Source organism: Lissotriton vulgaris, unplaced genomic scaffold, assembly GCF_964263255.1.
Source record: "Lissotriton vulgaris unplaced genomic scaffold, aLisVul1.2 SCAFFOLD_799, whole genome shotgun sequence".
In the NCBI taxonomy this organism is placed as follows: Eukaryota; Metazoa; Chordata; class Amphibia; order Caudata; family Salamandridae; genus Lissotriton; species Lissotriton vulgaris.
The window spans coordinates 847,260-868,500 of record NW_028241902.1 but is presented as its reverse complement, the minus strand read 5'-3'; the positions used below and the strand labels follow the sequence as shown (position 1 = coordinate 868,500).

At 42.4% G+C, this 21,241-nt stretch overlaps 1 protein-coding gene across 1 annotated transcript in view; it reads right to left on the bottom strand.

Moving 5' to 3' along the window:
• Window positions 1–1,365: 1,365 nt before the first annotated feature.
• LOC147669146 (sodium/calcium exchanger 1-like) overlaps window positions 1,366–21,241 on the bottom strand; it is a 592,080-nt gene continuing 572,204 nt past the window's right edge. Inside the window, exons 7-8 of the mRNA XM_086948194.1 lie at window positions 16,088–16,218; window positions 1,366–1,485 (exon numbers count right to left, since the gene is read on the bottom strand). Coding sequence (XP_086804320.1) covers window positions 1,366–1,485; window positions 16,088–16,218 — 251 coding nt within the window. The remainder of the gene's footprint in view (window positions 1,486–16,087; window positions 16,219–21,241) is intronic.

Genomic DNA, 21,241 nt, shown 5'->3' with positions numbered 1-21,241 from the left:
TCTCCTTTATGACACACCCTGCAAAGGCCATCCAGTGAAGCCACAGTTGTGAATAGTGCACAGTCAGGGTTGGATTGGGATCTTCGGTGGTGGCACCGGTTCAGAGACATATCCGTATGTTCTGGGTGGGTCTCAATTAGTCAACGCCTAGCCTAGCTGTGGAAACAATTAGCTCAGCGTCGCTTACTTTTGTGATAGTGCCACACTGTCTGCAAGGGAATTCATTCAGATTTTTCACACGGCAATCTGGTTTGTCAGGAACCTTTGAGGGACCAAAACCTTTTCCAGTCCTCCCTTTGGTATCTGATCCAAGGAGCAGATCGTGATTAAGGAAACATGTACACTGACTGGCACTGCCTTGTGGTGTTGCTGCATTAGATGCATTAAGGAGAAGCAGGCCAGGCTTTCTGTGTTTTTTTTTTAAAATACGAAAAACAAGAGAGCTGGGCGCAAAAATACGCAAGGCCCAGCGCAAAGAATCCTGGATGTCTTCCCCTTGTATTTGCTGTTGCCGCAATCAAGTAAAAAGTAACTTAATTGGTTAGAAAAACATTGTATTGCTATTTCCTGATGCTTTCGTAGGTATAAATCTGCCTTGACCTAGCAGGCTGAGCTCAGGGTAAAATTTGACACAGTCAATACGACTACTGGGGATCCGCTTTCAGCTTGGCTAAGTTCCCCGAAACCAAAAGAAGGGGTTTTCTAGTTATTATGAGGTTCTTAGCTTGCCTTCAAATTTTCTCTGCCAAGATGAGACCTGGGTTGCATATATTGGACAACACTACCCCTAAGACCAACAAATCCAAAGGAAACTCCTTTCCGAAGCATTGGTATATTCCTGTTAAACAAGACACAGCCTGTGAGCTGGGTGAAGAACTCCACTGCGCGCGCGCGCAACACAGTTGAACATGGCCCACCAAAGGAAATAAATGTTTTGTATCTGATACCTAAAACAGGGTAAGGAAAGCGCATGCGACTCTAATAAGACCGCAATGGAATAATAACTTGCCCAAGTTAAGCATATGCATGAAAGAGAAGAAAGTGACCTGAAACAGAAATTTTAAATATAGTTTGACGAACATGAAAGTATATGAGAATGTATAATTCAATCAATAAACCCCTTCTGTCTTTACTTCTTGCTAAATTAATGTCTCCCTCAAGAGTTTGAACTCCCAAGCCCTCGATGAAATAATTGCTAACAAACTATGCTACAAAAAACAGAAACGATTGTCATGATGGAGTTTAATTAAAAAAGCTTTTCACGGCCCCCGTGGAGAGAGTGCTTGATGGGTGTGGATGTCTGTTGCTGTATTGCCAATTTAGTTTAGTTTGCACAGATGGCCTCGAAGCCTATCTCACTTCCGGCTAGGACGGGAAGCGCTTACCTGCGCTGACAGTGATGGCTTCAATGAACTGTTCTCTCCAGCTGTTCGTTCCAACCACGAGAGCCAGGTTGGTCTTCTTAATGAGCTTGTCCACAGTGCTCTGCATATGGGAAAATAGCAGGAATAAGAGAGACTCTGGAGCTTGGGAGATGCAAAAATGTACTATTATGTGACATTTTTCATTCTAGTGAAAAAAAAGTACATTTCGCGACTTTGGTCAGAAAGCTCATGTTCATGTCCCAAAGGCAACCACAACTAAAAATCCAGTTTACAATTTGTTTTCAGATGTGCATTGATGTGGTGACGAATTAGGAATTCTGCAACTCATCCTCCCGCACTCAAACTCTTACCTTTTAGTGACCCTTTTCTGTCATTTTAGCTAATGATCAATAATTACAGCTTGCATTATGTAACAAGGACCACTGGAATTATGTAGCTGTTGAGGACCAAAGTTTGTGACAGGGGTGAATATACAATGTGGCAAAAAGGTATATTATGTGGTATAATGCTGCACATTCTTAGACAATAGTATTTCGCTATGTTATCATTTTAACATATATTAATATTGTCTGAACAAGGGCTGCAGCTCTTTAGTGCCAGTATAACTATATATAGAGAATTCAGCAGCTGCTGGTGACTGTTCCCCTGTGCACATGGTCTATCAGTGTGCTGTATTACGTGTGGCATTTTATTTCAGTAACTTTTGATCTGTTTGCACTAGAAACATATTTGGACGACATATGCAAATTGTGCATCATGTTGTGGATTATGTGGCAGGCAGTCCATTAATAATTTATTGGAAAATGCTATGGGCTCAGTATTACATAAATCCATTTGACCTTCATGTAGTACGTTACTCGTAGAGTATTGCATCCACTCCTAAATACTGGCAACAGATGTTACTTTTACCCACTTCAATGGTTCTCAATTTACCAGCCTCGAAAGATGCTTGATTAAGTCGGTCATGCCAGATTTGAACTTGGTGAAATGGAAATCCAGGCCTGATACACAAATCCTTTTCAAAATTAGCTGTGTTGTGCTCCAGGCTTCGCTGTGTGTTACACCTGAATAGCCATGCCTGATTAACATAGCCTTTTCTTTGAGTTGGTTAAGTCTAATTCCAGACTCAGGGGTTTACTTTCTCTCAAATGTTCAGGAGAAAGAATTGCTTACTCAGGGTCTCTGTAGCTTTTCATGTCTTACTCCTGGTAGCTACTCACCAAAAATATTTTGAGAGACAAGGATCGATATTTAGGTGTAAGTCATGGGAGAAATCGTTTACATTGATGCGCTAAATTGCATTTCATTACAACGCGGTCGTTACAACAACCGCGTTGGTACAAAAACAAACCATTACATCGCAAGTCGTAACAAAACTTGCTGTAGGGGGCAGAAGATGTTGGATTTACAATCCAACACCTTCCCTGCTGTTGCACAAACTTGAGTAGGAATAGTAAATTATATTATACTGAAGTCCAGTGCGCCCCCCTACAGCAAGTCGTTGTAATGACTTGCAATGTATTGGTTTGCGTTGTAACAACGCAGTCATTGTAACAACTGTGTTGTAATGGAATGCGTGTTCGCGCATTTGATGTAAAGACATATATTCGTAAGCCACACCTAAGGCAGGACTAAGAAACTCCTTCTCATAGGAACAGCTTCGGCCATCAGACCTACTGGGTTTTCATAAAAGTGCTTCGTCTCCAATGGAAGTGATCCGTCTACTCCCATAACTGTTTACTATCTTCTTGTAGCAATTTAATGTCAATGTTCTTTTTACTTTTTAGACGAGGACATTAATCCATTGTTTGGAGGCATTGCCAGGGTGGTGCAAGCAGTAGACTCAATGATTAACAAAAAACGTTTGTTTACTCTTAGGAACTCTTTATGAATAGCCCAGTAAATAGAGCTAATTGTCCATAGTTCTATTTATGTAGGGCTTGAAATATTCAACTATTGGAGTTTCCCAGGTCCGAAGTTTACGTTTCAGCTGGTCAGACCTACAGAAATTTAAGGTGAGAAAAATATCCAGAAAGTTCTTGAACAAGCAAATTTGAGATGAGCAACAAAATGGGGCATTGTATGTCCCATTTTGCAGAACTAAGATCAGGGTGCGTGATCTTAAACTCACCAATTAAAATCCAGTCAGCAAGGTACTTATTGCATGTTCCATTGAGCCATTCAAAACGCGTTAAGTGGATGGAGTGCTTCGTTTTTTAGTTATCACACTGTAAACCTTAACTGTGAGGTGGCTACTTTGCCTGAGCTTCTGGCTCTGACTTAAGTCTTATTTGCTTCATTGAAAAAAGGCATGCGGCCTGTCTAGTGGCATAGAAATAAACTGATTTGTGTAGGAAGGAGACTTGAAACAGAAGATGTTGCTGTGACGTAGTCTTATCCTTTTCTGGCTTATTACAAAATTCGAGGCGTAGGTCTGAAGTACTTACTACAAGAGTTACCTACACCCGCTAATAGCAAAATCTATGGCAATAAAGTCTGATGTTTTTAGAGGGAAACAACCTTTACAACGCAAATTTTGCAACGCACTACCATTACAACGAAACTTTTACAACGCAACATCCATTACAACGCATGCATTTACAACCCAACCATTACAACACATGACACTACAACGTACACCACTACAACGCATGCCATTACAACGCAGTCATTACAATGCATAGCATTACAACACATAGCATTACAACACATAGTACCCTTACACTATCCAACACTTACCCTACTGTTGCACCCCCTGGAGTTAGAATAGTAATTTTTACCCCTACACTATCCAACACTTACCCTACTTTTGCACCCCCTGGAGTTAGAATAATAATTTTAACCCCTACACTATCCAACACTTACGCTACTGTTGCACCCCCTGGAGTTAGAATAGTAATTTTTACCCCTACACTATCTAATACTTACATTACATGCAATGTAATGTTATGCATTGTAATGGTATGCGTTGTAAATGTAGTATGCGTTGTAGTGGGATGCGTTGTAAAGGTAGCTTCAAAGAATTTGTTGTAATGGCATGCGTTGTAATGGATGTTGCTGTGTAAAAAATGCGTTGTAAAGGTAAGCGTTGTAAAAGTATGCGTTGTAACATCAAACATCCGTTTTTAGAGGTTTCCTGCACCACTAAGAAACTCACCTGCCTTTAAATAGCATTAGTTGTTATACATACCCGAGGATACATACTCTTACTTACCATTACGCACTGTAACAGCTTTATTCACAGGGTCAGGATTCTATGCACTTTTCCACAAAACTTATTTTAGCTTTTCTTCCGTAGTTATTTTTGAGACTTGTGAGAGTGTCTGAGCTTGTTAGGCAGTGAGCAATTCTACTTTACCTTTTTTTTTACACTGTACCAACTGAACATTCATACATTTGTCACCAAATTTCTTTTAATGTTAATTTTAAAACAAATATTAATTTCATTATAAGATCGGAGAGTACCAATATGCAGTAAGCTTTTATTGCTGCCCAAAATACACCCCTTTAAAGAATAGCGAAACATGATAAAACAGTAGAATGTTCATAAGAGTCTATAAATATCCAATGCATGAATGCATCCTCATCTTTTATTAGCTGCTTCTCAACAAGATTAGTACATGAATTTTCTGTTATCCTTTGCTGATTTTTACAAAGATACTTTATTGTATAACGATTATTGAATGTTTATTTAATATTATATGAGTTGAAATATCGGTTTCATTAGTGCCTTTTCTTTGTATCCTATCCAATTTATGGTCAGGCTAGCTAAGTGTTAATTTCTTATGATTTACTTGCTTATCGGCATGGACTTATTTAAGAAAGATTAATATTCATTATCGTAGAGTCGCCGACAAAGTCTGCAACACGAAATATGCCGTACAAATTATGGAGAACAACGGGGGCATGACCAATTTATTGAACTCATTGTTGCACCCTGTGTTTAGATCATAAACCGCTAAAGGGGATTGCCATAAAAAAAAGTTGAACAGAAAACCGGATTTTCTTCTGCGGGATTCCAGTCAATGCTTGCGTCACCTGGAAACAATCACTAAACTTGTGTAGCTGTACTGGCAGTATCGCCTCCTTTCAATCAATCAATCAATCAATGACATTTATAGAGCGCACTACATACCCGTAGGGTCTCAAGGCGCTGGGGGTGGAGGGGGGGGTGCCGCTACTGCTCGAACAGCCAGGTCTTCAGCTTCTTCCTGAAGGAGAGGTGGTCTTGGGTCAGGCGCAGGTCGGTCGGGAGGGAGTTCCAGGTCTTGGCGGCCAGGTAGGAGAAGGACCTTCCTCCTGTAGTCGCTCTTCGGATGCGGGGGACGGCGGCGAGGGCGTGGTTGGCTGATCGGAGGTGGCGTTTGGGAGCGTAGAAGTTGATTCGGCTGTTGAGGTAGCTCGGGCCTTGGTCGTGTAGGGCTTTGTGTGCGTGGGTGAGGAGGCGGAAGGTGATTCTTTTGTTGACGGGGAGCCAGTGAAGGTCTCTCAGATGTCCGGAAATGTGGCTGGTTCGTGGGATGTCGAGGATGAGTCTGGCTGATGCGTTCTGGATCCGCTGGAGTCTCTTCTGGAGCTTGGCGGTGGTACCGGCGTAGAGGGCGTTGCCGTAGTCCAGTCGGCTAGTGACGAGGGCCTGGGTGACGGTCTTCCTGGTCTCGGTGGGGATCCACCAGAAGATCTTCCGTAGCATGCGTAGGATGTTGAAGCACGCCGAGGAGACGTTGTTGACTTGCCTGGTCATGGAGAGGGAGGAGTCCAGGATGAAGCCCAGGTTGCGTGCATGGTCTGTCGGTTTGGGTGCGGTGCCCAGGGCGGGAGGCCACCAGGAGTCGTCCCAGGCGGAGGGTGAAGAGCCCAGGATGAGGACCTCCGTCTTGTCCGAGTTCAGTTTCAGGCGGCTGGTCGTCATCCACTCGGCTACCTCTTTCATCCCTTCGTGCAGGTTAGCTCTGGCGGCGGCGGGGTCGTTGGTCAGGGAGAGGATCAGCTGGGTATCGTCGGCGTAGGAGATTATGTTGAGGTTGTGTTGGCGTGCGATGGCCGCGAGGGGGCTCATGTAGACGTTGAAGAGGGTGGGGCTCAGTGAGGATCCTTGAGGGACGCCGCAGATGACTTCGGTGGCCTCTGACTTGTACGGTGGTAGGCGGACTCTCTGTGTTCTTCCGTCGAGGAAGGAGATGATCCATTCCAGCGCCTTGTCCAGGATTCCGACGTTGCTGAGGCGCTGTACTAGGGTGTGGTGGCAGACAGTGTCGAATGCCGCGGAGAGGTCTAGGAGGATGAGGGCCGCTGTTTCTCCGTTGTCCATCAGGGCTCGGATGTCATCGGTGGCGGCGATGAGGGCGGTCTCGGTGCTGTGATTGGCTCGGAAACCGGACTGTGAGGGGTCGAGGGATCCATTCGTCTCGAGGAAGGCGGCCATCTGCTTGTTGACGGTCTTCTCGATGACTTTGGCTGGAAACGGGAGGAGCGAGATGGGGCGGTAATTCTTGAGTTCGGTAGGGTCCGCTGTGGGTTTCTTGAGTAGAGCGCTGAGTTCGGCGTGCTTCCAGCTCTCAGGGAAGGTGGCGGTGTCGAAGGATGTGTTGATGATGTCTCGCAGGTGGGGTGCGATGACAGCGTCGGCCTTGTTGAAGACGTGGTGAGGGCAGGGGTCGGTCGGTGATCCGGAGTGGATGGAGTTCATCGTGCGGATGGTGTCTTCTGTGCTGATCGGGGTCCAGGCGTGGAGGGTGGTGGTGGGGGGTGGTTGTTCGGTCTTGGGTGCGTTGGTTGGTTGTTGAAGCTGTTGTGTATGTCCGCGATCTTGTTGTGGAAGTATGAAGCGAGGGAGTTGCAGAGGTCTTGCTAGTTTGTTGCCTGGCTGTGTTCCTCACTACAAGTGGATGCTGGTGAGGGAAAGAGATGGCCTCAGTAGCCATCCTTCCTTTATCCTTTTCGATGCATCAGACGGACCCCGGCCATCCGACGTCACAGTGGGCGTTTGCGGAGGATGATCGGGGGCTATCCGAACTGTGCACAAGTCATCTTTTTCAGCACCGCAGCGGAATGTCTGCCACGGCGAAGAGGCTAAGTTTACATTTATTCCATCAGAGCACTTAACCAAGGAAGCAGCTCTCTGCTCGAGAGCTGCAATGGATACTGCATCTAAAAGAGGACATCGGGGGCATCAGCAGTTCCTACGTTTTCTATCATCTTTGTTTATACAGGAGCTTTGCTTCCACCTTGATGTGAAAGGGGCAAATAAACTTAAGAAGTTGCCTATTTATTTGCTTGAAGAGGCGGTGGACACTAAGAGAAAGAGGGGGACCCCTGTAAAGGAGAATTATTTTTCCCTCTCAGATGGAGACTACCCCTCTACCTCTGAACCCCTGGGAGGGGCAAGGGTTCCCATCAGAGGAAACATATAGAGAAGGCGTTTGACCACGACTACAGCACTGGTAGCCTTTGCTCTACAATAGAGAATGGTGCTCTTAGCTGTACAAAAGAAAGAGGGAACCATAACTGGGCACCCAGAAAAGTTGTCTGCAGAAGTATGATGGGAAGGTGTGACCTTCATGGGACAAAATATTCATGGGGCAGTTCAAACTCCACGGTGGAGAACATAGCCACTGATGATATGGAAATGGACTAATTTAAATTTGATCCCCAGGACAGCTGTGATATTGTAAGGGGTCTGGATGAGATCTTGACAGAGCCTCTACATCCCATGAGGTTAAGGATCCCTTTGGGGGTGGGATTGTTAAACCGAACCACAACTAAGCAACCGGTCTGTGCGGCAAGGTGGCTGATGGGCCATGTGAAAAACTACCTTACTCATTGGGAAAGGAAGTCACTGGACAAGGAAGCCCACAATTTATTACAGACAGAGGGCCCTAGCCCCTCTACAGTGGATAAAGTGTGCAATATGCCCAATTTGGACCCAGAACGTATAACATTTCTCTTTAAATTCAGAAAGGACCCTAGAAAGGGTATTAATAACATTTGAAACAATGTCAGAATACAGTTCTTGATATATTGGGCCCCCTTACACACATCCTATTTATGGCAGAAGATGTCAGGGGACAAGAATGGTCCAATAAACATTGATCCTCTGAGGGGTTGGGCACAGTGTGCCATATATATGCTGGATAATGCTAATGCTAACCTGATTACAGCAAGACGGAAGGTGGTATTAATGAGGATAAATCTTAAATTGGCAGATCTGTTGTCTAGAGTGGCCATGGGGGATACCAAGGATGTCTTTTCTGTAGAAAATTTTGTGAAATCAGTAGGTAAATATATTTTCACCTTCACACCTTTCAGTAAGGCTCAAACTAGCATGCGCAGAGTCATTGGCTCATGGACTTTTATTGGATAGGCTGATAGGAGGGGACTGGCTGCCAGCCATGGAACTTTTAGGTCCCAGTTTTGCCCATAAGAACAAAGAGGCTTGGGTACCTATAGAAGAGGATACCTCCAACATTAAAACTTCTACCCCAGAGAGGGAGACAGTCAAGAAAACGTGTAGGAAGGTCTAGGACCTCAAATGCAGGATATCAAAGTGAGCAGTATTGCTTCTTCCCTCGGAAAGATAGGGGGAAGGTTAAGACTGTTTATTTACAATTGGGAAAAAATAACACTGGACACTTGGTTGTTAGAAACTGTTGGAGGCTTCAGAATAGATTTTTGGGAGTATCTAGTTCAAATTGATAAGACACAAAGAGTTGTTTTTGGATGCTGAGAAAATGTCTCTCATAGACTCTGAAGTGTCCCAGATGTTAAACAAAGGGGCATTAATTCAAGTTCCAGAGCAGGAATCATCAGGGGACTTGGTGAGCACGGTTCTTTTGGTAAAAAGAAAGACAAGGGTTGGACCCTGTGTAAACTTGAAGGATTTAACCCCTTCCCTGCTGGCCCGTTTCCTCCCCCGTGCGGTAAACAAACGAACAGGGGCGGGCCATGACGAACCCCAGCCGTCATCAGCACACGAGCACCGTAGTGCATGACGGCTGGGGTTCGTCACCAGCATGGAAGGGGTTAAACAAGTTTCTTAACTACAAACATTTCAAGAGGGAGGGTATCCCCCTTTTAAGGGACATTTTGCTGGCCAGGGATTGTCTGGTAAAATTGGATCTCAAATATGATTACTTCATGATACCCATGGATGGGGACAGCCAGAAGTATCTGCCTTTCGCGTGGAGGGGCATCATTTACTCTGCCTGCCTTCAGGCTGTCCTCAGCTCTGTGGTATTTTACCAAGGTGCTTTGTCCTGTGGAAAGCTACCTCGACTAATTATATAGAATGTCCTCATTATGTTCCATGACAAATTGGAGCTTCAGAAGGATCAGTCTTGGAAGATAGAGTTCCTGGAGAGATTGGGCTTCATAGTAAATACAGAGAAGTCTGTCATGATCTCCACACAGGAAGTAGAGTTTTTTTGGTTTCCAAGTAGATACAACTGTATCTCAATAGGTTCTTCCACACAAGAAAATGACAAAGATAAAGAAGGAGGTGAGATCACTTTTGTCCAGAGAATCAATACTTCTGTGAGATCTTGAAAGAGTTTTGGCTCTTTTGTCATCTTCCATTCAGGCCATTTGCCCTGGCCCTCTACACTACAGGGGCCTACAGAGACTGAAAGCTATGGGCTTAAAGAAAGGCTTATGGTATAGGGATTCTCTCCTCCTATCAGAAGATGCTTGAGATGATCTGGAATGGTGGCTGAGGAATCTCAAAACATAGTACGGCAAGGGCATCTTTGGAATGTTAAAAGTCAACTTCGGGAATATTCCAGATTTTGTTCTAGAATCAGATGCAAGCAACCGGGGCTGGGGAGCCTGGCTAGACAATTTAGAAACTGTTGGAAAATGGTCAAAGTAGGAAAAGTCACTCCACATAAATTGTTTAGAGATGTTGGCTGGTCTGAATGCCTTAATGAGTTTCAGGGATGTATTGATAAATTCAAACACAGTTATTCATTCAGGCAATTTCACAGACGATTCATGCATAAACCGATTGAGGTGTAAGTTTGAATGCTTTAGCAGAGTTGGCAAAACAAATTTGATTTTTTTGTTGGAAGCACAAAATTGTGATTAGAGCGGAATGTATTCCAGGTCTTCATAATGTAAGGGCAAACTGAAATTCCAGGTTTCTCTGGGATTTAGGCAATTGGATGTTGCAGCCAGAGGGTTTCACATTGATACAATTCTGGTAGATTCGTTTGGCAAGCTGACTAACCTTCCAAGTACCAATGTATTTCAGTTGGAGGCTGAATCTAAAGGCAGTGGTTGTGGACACTTTTCTTCTGCACCAGGGCAGGAACAGGGGATATACATTTCCCCCTTTTTCCATGATTGAGAGAGTGTAATGGAAAGTAAGGTTAGAGCGTTGCAGCATTATTCTAGTCACTTCCTTTTGGAGATCACAAATATGTATCTTGCAGTAGTTATTCCACACCCTGGTCCCAGTATCCTTGGGTCTACTCCAGGGTTCAGACAGAGAGGAACCCCCTTTGGTCTTAGAGGGGAAGATGAACTTTATTGTTTAGAGGATTTCAGGGGATCAAATAGACATTCCGGTCTTTCAGGAGAAGCTAAAAGTTTACTGGATGAATCATTGGCCCCAGGAACGAGAAAAAAAATACAGGGGTGTTTTGAAAAAATGATGTAGTTGGTGCATGGAAAGGGATCTGGATCCTGTGTACAGCACGTAGACAATTATCTAGTGAAGCTTTTTAATTCTGGTCTTATTGTAGGACTATCTATAATTATAGATCTGCATTTTCATCTGGTCATGCACTTGTTAATAATTTGGCAATTGGTAATAATCCCCTAATAAGAAGAGGGATGAAAGGTGCGAAGCTGAAAATACTCTCTAAAGCACGTTATAAGTCGCTCTGGGATGTCAACTTGATTTTCAAGGCTCTTTAGCTCCTGGCCAAACAATACCTACCTCTCTCTTACAAATATCGATGAAATTTGCAACCTTGCTATGCGTAATTTCCTTTAAGATTGTCTCATATATCAAAACGCTGGAGTTGTCTAACAGATTCTACTCATCAGAGGGTGTCCACTTTGATGTTCGGAAAAGAACAAATACTATGTCAGGTTCAGTATTCTACCTTTTCTTCCATGATTTTGAGAAACTGTGTGTGGTAAGCTGTTATAGAAGTACAAGAGCAAAGTCGCTTAGTTCAGAGCGCATGGTGATGAACTTCTTTTATCCTTTGCAAAAACTTATAAACCTGTATCTACAGCCACATAGGCCAGATAGGTGGGCGTGATTGTGAGCAAAGCTGGTGTAGACATCTCCATGTTTGGAGCCCATTCTTCAAGAGGGGCCATGGATGCTAAGGTATTTTGGGCAGGTGGTTCCCTGCCTGAAATACCTAAAAGAGCTGACTGATCAAATGCAAATACTAAGTTTTGAGACTATTTGAGCATGTTAGTAATGTAGGTGTAAGTGACCTTAAACGTGCATAATTGTAGCCTCCGGTCTTGTAATGAAATGGCAATTCTCCAGTTTGTTACGTTGAGCGAATCTGAATTTCATTATCCCACCCTCCTCACCCTTGAGGAGAAGGATTCAAAAGATGAATGTTCCAAAAGTGTGTATTTCAATATATTGTGTTGTAAATGTTTAAAGAAAATGTATTTCTTTAAAGCAGATTAGTCTTCTACAACCCTGAAGTTCACAGTTTGGATTACATTTACTGTGAGTTTTTCATCTCCATTGTTTTTTAGATTATGTTTCCTAGAATTTGACAGAAACCACTGAGGTGGTTCGTTTCTTGTTTCGAAGCAGCAAAAGGGGGAGGATGACTTCATTGACTGGATATTTATAGACCCTTATTAACATTCTAAAATTTTATTATGTGTTACTATACTTTAAAGGGCTGCAAGTTGGGGCAGCAATAAAAGCGTATTGCATAATGTTAGCATCTGTTGTCTTTAATGAAATCAACAATCTCTCAGTATACTAATTGGAGAATCGCCTTTCTTTCTATCCTAGATAGCGGTATGTTGTTTGTAGGGACATTTTGATGTCAGTGGCTAAAGACATAAAGTTAGTTCTGCAGGGCGAGTTGGGACCAGGAAACAGTGCCTTATCTCTTACCCTGCCCTTTGGCTCCATTGTTTCTCTAGACAGGGAAAGAAGCAGCATCCAGAGAGCTCAAAGGTAGCTGTGTTCCTTGCTGTGTCACTGCAGTGGCACCCACTACTTTTCCTGCTTTATCAAGAGCAGCTTCATTTAAGCAGGTGGGGAGCACCATCTGAAGTGCGGCTGAGGCTGGTATAAGCTTAAGTAGAATTCACTATTGTCTTTCTCCTTGATTTCCTTATCCAGTTGCTGCCACTCCTGTTTACATGCCAGTGAAGCAAGGGCAGTGTACCATTCTCACATAAAATGAAACCGAGACTGGTCAAACCGTATTACGAGTTGACCATTGTTCCCGACAATGAATACATTTAAAAGATGTGAATAGAGGTTTCCAGTTACTGAGGTACTTCAGTGCAAGGAGTTCACTCAAGGCATTATGTTGCTTTGTCCAGAGTCAGCAATCACTTGAAGCTTAGCCAGGATTACAGGTTGGTGGAAGCTTTAGGGCAGTCAAAGGCTGATGAAAACTGTTCAGGAAAGAGGCTGGTTGCACTGGGAATGATGATCGCCAAAAGAGAAATTGCTCAAAATTGGAGGTACCCAAATGCTATATGATCTCTGCCTGGACTAGGGGGTTGGATTTCTGTGCCGCTGCTGAGGAGTGGATTTCTCTTGGCAGGGATGGCCCACAAAATACAAGAATATTTGGTCCCCAGGGTGGGAGATAATGTAGAGTGGGTGAAGAGGATTCAGTGAATCAAGGAACCGAATAGAGGGCTGGGAAGTAGAAGGGGTTGCTGCCACAGCACATGATATCGTGATGAGCAGATATGTAAAAGTATGATCAACCAAACGTGAGCAACATCGTTTATATTTTTGTGACCATAGGCTGTTTCTCTTATTGAAATACCAATAAAAAGAGGGACAAAATAAGACAGTCAAAGGCTGCACTGTAGTAATCTAGAAAGGGGGAGTCATCCTACTCTAGGCAAAGGTAGCTTTAAAACATATTGTCTGGTAAGATGGGTGATGGTCGCGATTGCAAGATATGGCATAAGCCACGAGTTACAACACATACAGAGAGAGTAGGGTCCAAGGGAAATATTTAGAGACCCAATCACAGTTATAGCCCCTCAGCAAAACACTGTATACAATAATAATAACTGTGGGTCTAAGGAAACTCAAAACTCTGTGTTCAAAATATGTTGTGTCCACTACATGATACGCTTGGACCCATCACTCTGTGATATGGAATCCCAGCAGTTACACTATCTGGACCACCCTGTTTGTCATCATTTGGGCCAGTCTCAACAGGTGGTATGTCCACAACGTATAATCAATACACTCAGACATAGGTAACTGAAAAGCAGTGCACAAAAGATAAGTGAAAGTGAGTGGTTAAAATGGATAGTGGGTGCAAAAATGACTTTAATGGAAAGCTATCCACTTCCAAGATTAAAAAACGTGAAGTGCAAAATAACAGTAGTTTTAAACAAATATCTACTGCCTGTATAGAAAGGTCGACATGTTTCTGCAGTTGTAGATACTGTGTGTATCACCTGCTTCCTCAGGACCAAAGTTATATTTTGCTACTGCTTCAAAAAAGTGAGTGTGTGCTTAACAGAAATCAAACAAACATTAGGATATCACCTGATTAGGCCTTCTCAATGCTCCTGTTTATTAGAAGCTGATTGCCACAGGCAAAAAGAATCAAGTGTGGATGACACATATGGAAGAAAACAGAGAGAAAAAAGGGGACAACACTTTAGTGAAAGTTATCCATCATGAGTTTCAGTAACTAGCATTATTTGTGTACTTGCATATTACAAGTACAGTTCCCAACCATTCCTGATTTACAAGCGCCTCTCACTCACCTAGAGTTTGAGAGACCGGCGCCGCTCCTCGCCTGGCCACAGCTCAGGAAATAGGGGCACCGCTCTGATTTTAAATAAAGTGAACCACAAAAATAACAGTGAAAAAACCTCATAGTGACCGTCGAATCTCAAGCAATAAACCATTAGATTTATGCAATTGATATCAACATCTCTTATGGCACATTGCATCAGTTCTTATTTTTTTTAAAAAGCCAAAACGATGTTGTACCTCCAAATGGGAAGATATAAAAATCCATTGATAATAAGTTTTTGAGCGCCAGAGACTACAGGTATCCAGAGGTATTGAACCTGTAATGACGCTGCTAAAGTCGGCTAATTTTAGCACATTATTTTGGTTCCGTTTGCAGAAAGTGCTAAATCACAACAAATATGGTAATGTCAAACGGAAACATAGTAGACTGAACTGTAACGGAAATATTATCATTACAGATTTCAAAAACGCCAAATGCCGAGTAAGAGTCCGTGGGTACTGTGACTCAGTTGACGATGCCAAAGTCGATACAATTAGAAAAAAACATTCGGAAGATCATACACACTCCAGTTCGTGTAGCGCGATAGGCTCACCTACCTATCCGTCGATACCCCAGTCAGGCGTCTGCGCTGTACAGGGAGGCACCGGGAGATGTTTACACGCCGCTTTTCTAGATGCGGAAATGTTGTCTATCCCGTAACAGTGCCAGTGCGCATGTGCTGCTCCCGCCGTCGCGCGACTAGCTGCGTGTCTGTACAGCGTCAGGAAGGATCATGGGCAATGTAGTTTGAGCACTGAGTTGCGATGAAATCTGGTTTGACTCGATCTTGTCAAGGCTACAACGAAGTTTGCGCCATGGATAGTCAGTGAAAAGATTAAATGTGAAGAGATTAAATTTAAAAAGTATTGGCATCGAATTATCAAAACAATATAGAGTAAGCAATGTGGTATTTTTTGCATAACATTACGAACGAGCAAACACTTAACAGGATTGTTAACAGTTACCAGGACCTTATGGGAAAATGATTCGATAAGGAAATCACAATTGGTCTACATATGAGACCAGATGTTGGTCAGTCAGCCACGAGTTGCCTAGCCCTACAGAGGCGGAATCTAAGCTTTCAGAAGAAAGTCCAAGCTTCTGACCTATAACATTTGCCTGGTTTGCTAGAATAATAGTGGTGGAAATTCTTTCAAGTCAGACTTCTGTGAGGCACAACAGACCACAACCATCAAGAACGTTTGTTGTCGTTACTTGCAAAGGCCTATTCTGTGTTTTCTGCATCCAATCCCCATTTGTTTTGAAAAATGGAGCCTGCTTCCGGTACTGTAGACCGATTATCAAATAATACTGGATAAAAAACAGGAAGACAACCATGCATATACCCAACAGATGTAAAACAAATCTCGGAAAGTTGGCCGCATCTCAGTAGCTTGGCTGCACACAATCAGTTCAGCTCTTTAACACAGAAGTCATTGGATGGAACATCTTCTGAAGGCCCATTATGATGTGTGTCAAGTTTATATTCAATGGATTTTCCACCTTTGACAACAATTTCTTATGGCTATTGACTGGCAATGAAGCTCTAATGGGCACATATAGGTTTTGATTGCTATAGAACATCAAGTGACTTACCTGGCCTCGGCTTCACAATACCTGAAGAATCTCCTTTAGAAGCAACATATTAGTTAGAACTTTAACTCTGCATGTTATTTTCAGAATAAAAACACATAATCCTTTGGTCTTCACCTTAAACTCGTACGATTCTTCAATGATAATTTCTAGTCTTGTATGCTCTCCCAGAACGGGGCGTCCCATTTCTGCAATGCGACGCTCCTCTTCTTCTTTACTTGTCAGAGACCGTGTGTCTTCATTTTCTTCTGTAAAGGGAAAAACAAAGATTGTGAGTAAAAGCACACTTGGTAGGCAAAACACCAACTTAAGCCTAACCAAATTCTTTAAAGCTGTCTAATTCTTCAAATCTGTCAATACATGTATGTGTTAACCAACCATCCTATGACCAGTAAGGATGAAATAGATGCTTGACTGGCATGTCTTAAACCTCGAACAAAGCTGTACCCTAAGCAATGCTGAGAGTCAACTCAAAGCTTCCCACTCCCCCAACCCACACCCAGCTCTATACTTTGTAATTGGGTATAAAGATAAAAATTGAACAATTAAGTCTTAAAAAACAGACTGACCTCTTTTAAATAGGTACTGAAACAGAAAACAATTGTTACTAAAAAGTAGCACATCCCTTGATTTTTTTCTAAAGTGCAGCGTTCTAAATTTGCTACTGGACTCTAAAGAGTTGGACAAGATTGAATAAATGGAATTATAGGACTACTGCTCGAAATCATCTAAAATGAGGATTTGGGTAATTTAAGCCTATGGGGCTCTTCCGAGAAATCTACATTTTATATCTGTTTTGCCAGAGATAAGGGCAAAGCAATTGATGGGGAATATAAGGGCCTCATGTAAGGCCTTGCAGGTGGCACCTCCCAGCCCAGCAGGTCAGTGGAGGTCCTGGCATCCACCCCCTCAATAGTTTGAGATGACCACCTACCTGGCAGGGATCTCTGTGCTTTCTCTGCATCCTCCAGAACTGTGGATGTAGTGATAGCAGAGAAGAATGCCTCGCATCTTCCATGATTTCTGGTCGCTTTATGCATTATTTTTGTGTTTCTAAGCTCTCAAAGCGGGAGTTTGTTTCAGAAAAAAAAAACATTGGCCTGGTGGTGCAGCGAGTTTTATTGACCCTCTTCCACAGGATATTTTCTCCATGTGCATCAGGGCCAATTTTTGCTTTTGGTGTTTGGGTCATCCATGCCCTGCACTGAAATCCACAACACGGACATGGAGGGGTACCATGCCCTAAATTGGCTGGGCAGTCAAGTGAGGATGATCTGCTGGGATAGCACATCAGGATTCAGGTGCAGAAACCCAGTGGATCTCACCTCGCTCTATATTGGAAATGGGACCGGTGAGGCTAGCAGATGGGACAAACACTACGGAGCAGATTTACAAGCCACTTGCGCCTCATTTACGCCGCTGTTGCGTCACTTTTGTGACGCAGCGGCGTCACAAATTCTGCTCCATGGTGTGGGGGTACTTCCAACGTGACGCATCTGGGGGATGCATCACGTTGTAATGCCCTGCGCCACATGTAGGTGTTCCTGTGCGGTGGGGGGGGGGTTCCGGCGCAGGAACGCCTCCTAAAAGTGGCTGAGTGAAATCTAAAAGATTTCACTCAGTCACTTTTAGGCCCATGCTGCGTCAAAACCCTGCGCCTGCCTGAAGCAGATGTAAGGCTTGACGCAGCATTAACTAGATAGGGCGCCCAGAGCAAGGCTGGAGCTGCGTCGCGCTTGCAACGCAACTCCAGCAATGCGTCACCTTTACGGCACAGATGCGTCATGCATCTGTGCCGTTTTTGCCCCATGGTGCCCCACATTGTAAATGCGGCGCATCCATGATGGCGCATCCCTGCTGATTTGCAGGGATGCGCCAGTTATTGTAAATATGCCCCTATGTTTTTGCACATTCCCCACATCTGCCAACCTCTTTATGGCACCTAAGCCCAATGTGACAGACCCCTGAAATCGTCACCCTCATGCTCCGATGCGCACCCAAATATCTCTACAAAAAAAGTAACTGGATAAAGAAATTATGAACATGTTCACTCTCAACCGGTTCAACCCCACACTTGCTATATTTTGATTGAACAACGGTGACTGGGAGATTGTGTTGGGAAACACAGCTGCTGCTTGTGTCACAGGGGGGCGATATTGCAGCACTGCTGCGAAACCAGCCCCCAGTAACAAAAACGGCCCCCACCGCTCCAAAACCAGCCCCAACCCATCCAGCCCACTGGGAAAACGCCCGGTGCCCTGAAAGGCCAGTCCGGCCCTGAATACTGACACTCTTCATTCGCGTTTAACTGTAATGGCTGCGGCCAGAGGACGGCATTGAAGAGCAAATCCTTTTATGCAATATCTGTTGCTAGAAATGAGAGGTCGATGCATCATTTGAGCGAATTACACTCAGCGGTGTCTGCAGTTGATCAGCTCTGCCTGCATTAACAAAGGTTATTGAAGCCACATGGCATTACTAAGAAGCTCGGATGTGTCCTGGCCCTGCCAGCAAAGGATAAACACACAGCACATAAAATAAAGACTGCGTCAGTAGGCCAGCGAAACATTTGACATCTTCTCACACCATCTGTTAGAACATTTTGGATAACGAGGCAGTAGAGCGCGCATTTCACAATCTGCAGCGAGGGATAACAAAATAAATGTATGAGGTGAAAGAGGGAGACCTGCTAACATGATAGGGGAATTCCAAAGTGGTGCATGAAATCAAGCCATTTATGTGAAGGACAATTTTAATGAAATGCGTTGTTTAAAGCATTCTCAAGCATTCTAACTTCAATAGACATTTCACTTGATGGGGAGGTGAGAGTATGGTGATAAACCTATGGGAAGAGAAAAAGAGAAAAGGAGACAGAGAGGGGGAGAAAGACACAAGAGCAAGCAAGATAGAGACTGTGAAGAAGAGAAATAGAGAGGCAGAAGGGCCAACAGGGTGGCAGCCAGCATGGCTGGCAAACAAACAGGAAGGCAAGCAGCTTGGCGTATGAGTGGATGGATGGATGGATGGATGAATGAATGGGTGGTATTCTTTGAATTAGTGAGTGAGTTGCTGGAGAACTAGAGAGTCAATGGGTCTCATTTATGAGGTTTTACCGTAGGGCAGCCCTGCAGACCTTCCTGTTGCGCAGACCTAGGGCAGACCGCCATATCTATCAGCTATAATGCATTCCTGTCCTTCTCACTCTGCGCCGGTGTACAATGTGCTGCTGTGCGCCAACGCAGGAACCTTTGTACCATAGTGCAAGGGTGCCTGCATTGCGGGGATGAATATTTTTGTGCAGGAAGGGAAACCTACATTTTTAGTGCTGCTCAAGATTTAGGATTTCTCGTAAATCTGGGGTAGTGTCAAAAGGCCATGGATGTTGCTGGAAACGTCCCCAGCAACACCCATTGCACGGTGCACAGACATAATATCGAGTCCAAAATATCGATTGGACATAATATCAAGTAGTAAATATAGACTGGACAAAATATCGACAGGACAGAATATAGATAACCAAAATATCGTTTTTAAGGTAAGTGATGTAATATCGACTATTAAAACTATAGAAATTTAAAATATCGAAGTATATAATATAGATAGGTAAAAATATCGATTTTTTTAATAATATCTAATTTTTTATTGTTTGTTTTTATAATATGTGTGAAAAGTGTGTATTTATGTTATAATTAATTTTAATGAATGAATTTTGTTTTTATAATTATTGCGTAATTTAATTCTTTAGCGGGTTGTGGGTTTATAGGGGAATAGGGTGGGAAGTAATTTAATTATAATTAATTAAATATGTAAATTTATTTATTGATAGTAATTTTTATTAATTGTTAATTAATTTATATGTAATTAATTACATTTTAATTGGTAATTAAATTTAATTAATTGATTAATTGGTAATTATGTAAATTTTACTAATTTATTTTCTGTAGCGGGTTGTGGGTTTATAGGGGAATTGGGTGGGAAGTAATTAAATTATAATTAATTAAATATGTAAAATTATTTATTGGTATTTATTTAGAATTAATTATTAATTAAGTATTTATGGGTAATTATAAAACATTTATTTGCCAATTACTTTAATTTAATTGATTAATTGTTAATTATGTTAATTTTTATAATTTATTTTCTGTAGCGGGTTGTGGGTTTATAGGGGAATAGGGTGGGAAGTAATTTATTAATAATTAAATAATTAAATGTATTTAAAATTATTTAATTGGAAATAATTGTTAAATACTTTTTAATTATTAAATAATTAATTGTTAATTTTCAACTAATTTGTATTAATAGGTGATCAATTGAAATAATTATTGTTAATTAGTCATTTTAATATAATAATTATTATATTATATACACATTTTAATTATTTTTTATTAATTATTAATAGATATTCATTTTTAAATTTTTAAATAATATATGAAGTATTTACTTTCCCTAATGTTGTATTCTCTGGAGTGGGAATAGTAATTTTAACCCCTACGCTATACAACGTTTTCCCTACTGTTGCACCCACTGGAGTGGGAATAGTAATTTTAACCCCTACGCTATCCAACGTTTTCCCTACTGTTGCACGCACTGGAGTGGGAATAGTAATTTTAACCCCTACGCTATCCAGCGCTTTCCCTACTGTTGCACCCACTGGAGTGGGAATAGTAATTTTAACCCTTACGCTATCCAACGCTTTCCCTACTGTTGCACTCTTTGGAGTGGGAATAGTAATTTTAACCCCTATGCTATCCAACACTTTCCCTGCTGTTGCACTGTTTGGAGTGAGAATAGTAATTTTAACCCCTAGGCTATCCAACGCTTTCCCTACTGTTGCACCCACTGGAGTGGGAATAGTAATTTTTACCCCTACGCTATCCAACGCTTTCCCTACTGTTGCACTCTTTGGAGTGGGAATAGCAATTTTAACCCCTATGCTATCCAACGCTTTCCCTACTGTTGCACCCACTGGAGTGGGAATAGTAATTTTAACTCCTATGCTATCCATCGCTTTCCCTACTGTTGCACCCACTGGAGTGGGAATAGTAATTTTAACCCCTACACTATCCAATGCTTTCCCTACGCTTGCAATATTTGGAGTGGGAATAGTAATTTTTACACTTTTGTTATTGTACGTTAATAATATTGGCTATTATTTAATTATATTTTGTTACTATATATATATATATATATATATATATATATATATATATGTTTTAACAAATATGAATTATTATTTTTTTAACTTTCATTAATTATTTAATTATTATAAGT